This window comes from Volvox carteri (assembly GCF_000143455.1).
Source record: "Volvox carteri f. nagariensis unplaced genomic scaffold VOLCAscaffold_11, whole genome shotgun sequence".
Lineage (NCBI taxonomy): Eukaryota > Viridiplantae > Chlorophyta > Chlorophyceae > Chlamydomonadales > Volvocaceae > Volvox > Volvox carteri.
Genome location: NW_003307554.1, coordinates 775,255 through 776,178, shown reverse-complemented (window position 1 = coordinate 776,178; position 924 = coordinate 775,255). Strand labels below are relative to the sequence as shown.

Sequence of the window (924 nt, the reverse complement as noted above, 5' to 3'; positions counted from 1 at the left end):
TCCTTGAAGCCGACACCCAATCTTGTCGCTCGTCGGCTGGGTCCAGTACTAGGCCGACCACGCTCGAGCAGTCCGCCTTCCTGCCGGAACGGTTGATAGGTGCATGTTCGTTTCCTGCGGCACCTGCCGCACCTTACGGCCAGGACAGGCCAATCACGTCTCTTTTGGATGTTGCTAAAGCTTACGATTCTTTAGATTGTAATTTATGTCCTATAGCCTTCATGGCTTGCTGTACGGTTGCGTTCGGGGTGTCGGATAGGACAGGGCGAGGCGAAACCGGGGCTGCCAAGGGCCTTACACTACTGCAGAGTACTAATTGCTGCTCTCGGAGCGCCAGGGCGCGTGTGCGCCGAAGCGCGGTCTAGCGCCACACGGCGCGGTCTGAGCGCGCGCAGCGCTGTCCAGCGCGGCCACACCGGCACGGCCGAAAGAACTGACGCACAGCACTAGACAACTAAACGCAGCATTAATGACTGCGTCCACTGGTCACCCGCCCCGAGGGCAAACCTGAAGCGTCAGCGACGCACGAACCACACCCTGGCCAGCGGGGCTGGCCAGGCGACATTCCTAGCGCGCGACGATACTCTATAGGCACTTATTTGCCGTGCGGTAATCGCTGTACAGCTGCACGTCCGGCGCTCCGAGGGGACTGCCTAATCACCGGTCTCCAACTGGGCCGAGCCTGCCGCTTATAAACGAGGGACACTGAGGGCGGGGGGGGGGAAGTGAGAGCAACAATAATAATAAGCTCCAATAGTGTAGGCAGAATGCCGGAACTATGGAGCTGTCAGCTGAAATAGTAAATTCGAATTCTCAGCAAGCCATACGGCTGCCGTACATAACCTAGCTTAGAGGCTATACTCGCTTTGCTCCTGCCGCATCTAAGCTACAATTATGTCCTATAGCCTTCATGGCTTGCTGTAC

At 57.5% G+C, this 924-nt stretch overlaps 1 protein-coding gene across 1 annotated transcript in view; it reads right to left on the bottom strand.

Moving 5' to 3' along the window:
* Positions 1 to 203: 203 nt before the first annotated feature.
* VOLCADRAFT_104020 (uncharacterized protein) overlaps positions 204 to 924 on the bottom strand; it is a gene marked incomplete at its 5' end in the record, with an annotated part of 4,226 nt that continues 3,505 nt past the window's right edge. Inside the window, one exon of the mRNA XM_002948650.1 lies at positions 204 to 705. Coding sequence (XP_002948696.1) covers positions 658 to 705 — 48 coding nt within the window. The 3' untranslated portion in view covers positions 204 to 657. The remainder of the gene's footprint in view (positions 706 to 924) is intronic.